The 1,653-nt window shown below is 63.6% G+C and overlaps 1 protein-coding gene across 1 annotated transcript in view; it reads left to right on the top strand.

Moving 5' to 3' along the window:
- Window positions 1–1,653, top strand: part of VOLCADRAFT_90673 (uncharacterized protein) — a gene marked incomplete at both ends in the record, with an annotated part of 9,310 nt that overhangs the window by 877 nt on the left and 6,780 nt on the right. The window contains 2 exons of the mRNA XM_002950318.1: window positions 283–410; window positions 1,506–1,603. Coding sequence (XP_002950364.1) covers window positions 283–410; window positions 1,506–1,603 — 226 coding nt within the window. The remainder of the gene's footprint in view (window positions 1–282; window positions 411–1,505; window positions 1,604–1,653) is intronic.

The raw sequence follows: 1,653 nt of genomic DNA, 5'->3' as shown, positions 1-1,653 counted from the left end.
GCAGAGGGGCAGGGCCAGAGGGGCAGGGGCAGAGGGGCAGGGGCAGAGGGGCAGGGGCAGAGGGGCAGGGGCAGAGGGGCAGGGGCAGAGGGGCAGGGGCAGAGGGGCAGGGGCAGAGGGGCAGGGGCAGAGGGGCAGGGGCAGAGGGGCAGGGGCAGAGGGGCAGGGCCAGAGGGGCAGGGGCAGAGGGGCAGGGGCAGAGGGGTAGGGGTCGGAACGACTGTTAGGCAGGGCTCGGCACGTCCGCCCTCCCGCCCGCCCTCCTGCCCCCCCGCAAACCAGTACCGGGCTGCTCTGCTGCCGCACCCCCACGCCGGCACCACGAAACCCTCATGCCCACGTAGCTGCGGCCATATTGGGGAATTTTACTATAACCCATAGTATAGGCTATCCAACATTTTACATGCCCGGTGAGTAAACGGCTACATGTACCCTCAGCGCCCAAGGGAGACATGAGAAACAGCTCCCCCGCGGTACTCCTAGATGGGTCCTAGAGTATCCGAATGTACAGGCTTGCAAATTACAGCAGCTATGTTGTCCTGCCTGGCTGCTTGCGCTACCGGATGGGTCGAGGGCTTATCGCGTGAAGTCGCTTCTTTTCTGCGCATGAGTAAATTGTTGTTAAGCTTGGAAGGGCTGACGCGGTCAGGCGGGCTAGGGTGCTGGGGCCTCGCGCGCTGGGGCCTTCGGAGGCCGAGGGAACACATCGCCGCATTGGAATATGCGATGCGCGGGCGGTTGCAGTCGGTTGAAGTGTCGGTTGGATCGCCTGTCAAGGATAACGGTACCGTAAGTGCGCTGACTCTCCCGATATTTCTTAAGCCAGCCCCGCTCCGGAAAGAATAGTCATCAGCAGCTCGTTAGCTCGGTGTTCCAGGTCTCTAATTTCGTTCTGCGGAGACTCTCAACTGAGTTCCACAGCTGCGCGGTTGCTGCTCTTTTCAGTTCCGGGGGCTGCTCGGTGCAGCAGAGGCACCTCATCCATAGGCCCAAGAGGCTGAGCAGCGAGCAGCGTACATTGATTTTCCCAACCCAACCGAACACAGCATTTCTGTCGAGGGGTGACGGAGAGAGGGGTGTCCGCAGCTCCGAGGGCAGAGGGCAGCGTGTGGGCAGTGGTGAAAGGTAACCTGCCCCGCCGCCGGGTACTTCAGCATCGCAGGGTGCGCAGGGATATTAGGGCTGTCTTTGGGAGACACGAGAGCTATGTCAAAGACTCGGCACCACTGCCGCGGCGGCGGCAGCGGCGGAGGGGTAATGTACGGGACTGCTGCCGGCGGCCGTACGGCACTGTTAGTGGCGCTAATCGCGCTGACGCTGGCGGCGTGGGGGCCCCGTGGTAAGTGGCTGGGTGTTTGCGCAATGTGCATGTGTCCGCCCTGCCCTGCCGTTGCCCCTGCCCTGGGTGCTGTACTGCCTGCCCGTCTTGATAGCCCGATGAGGGGCCGTGTCCGGCACCTCCGCCCTCCTGGAGTGACGCCCACCTCCCCCCCCCGCCGCAACAGGCGCCCTGGCGGCGTGCGAAGACTCCTGTGACAAGCTGCCCGAGGAGCCCGTGTGCGACAAGTACGACAACTGGTACAGAACCAGTTGCCATGCACAGGTACGGGCGGGAGGAATGTACGGCATGTGGTCGTCGTACGAGTTGCGCCC

This window comes from Volvox carteri (genome assembly GCF_000143455.1).
Source record: "Volvox carteri f. nagariensis unplaced genomic scaffold VOLCAscaffold_18, whole genome shotgun sequence".
Taxonomy (NCBI): Eukaryota; Viridiplantae; Chlorophyta; class Chlorophyceae; order Chlamydomonadales; family Volvocaceae; genus Volvox; species Volvox carteri.
Note: the sequence above shows the minus strand (reverse complement) of the source record. Positions and strands in the feature narration are given on the sequence as shown.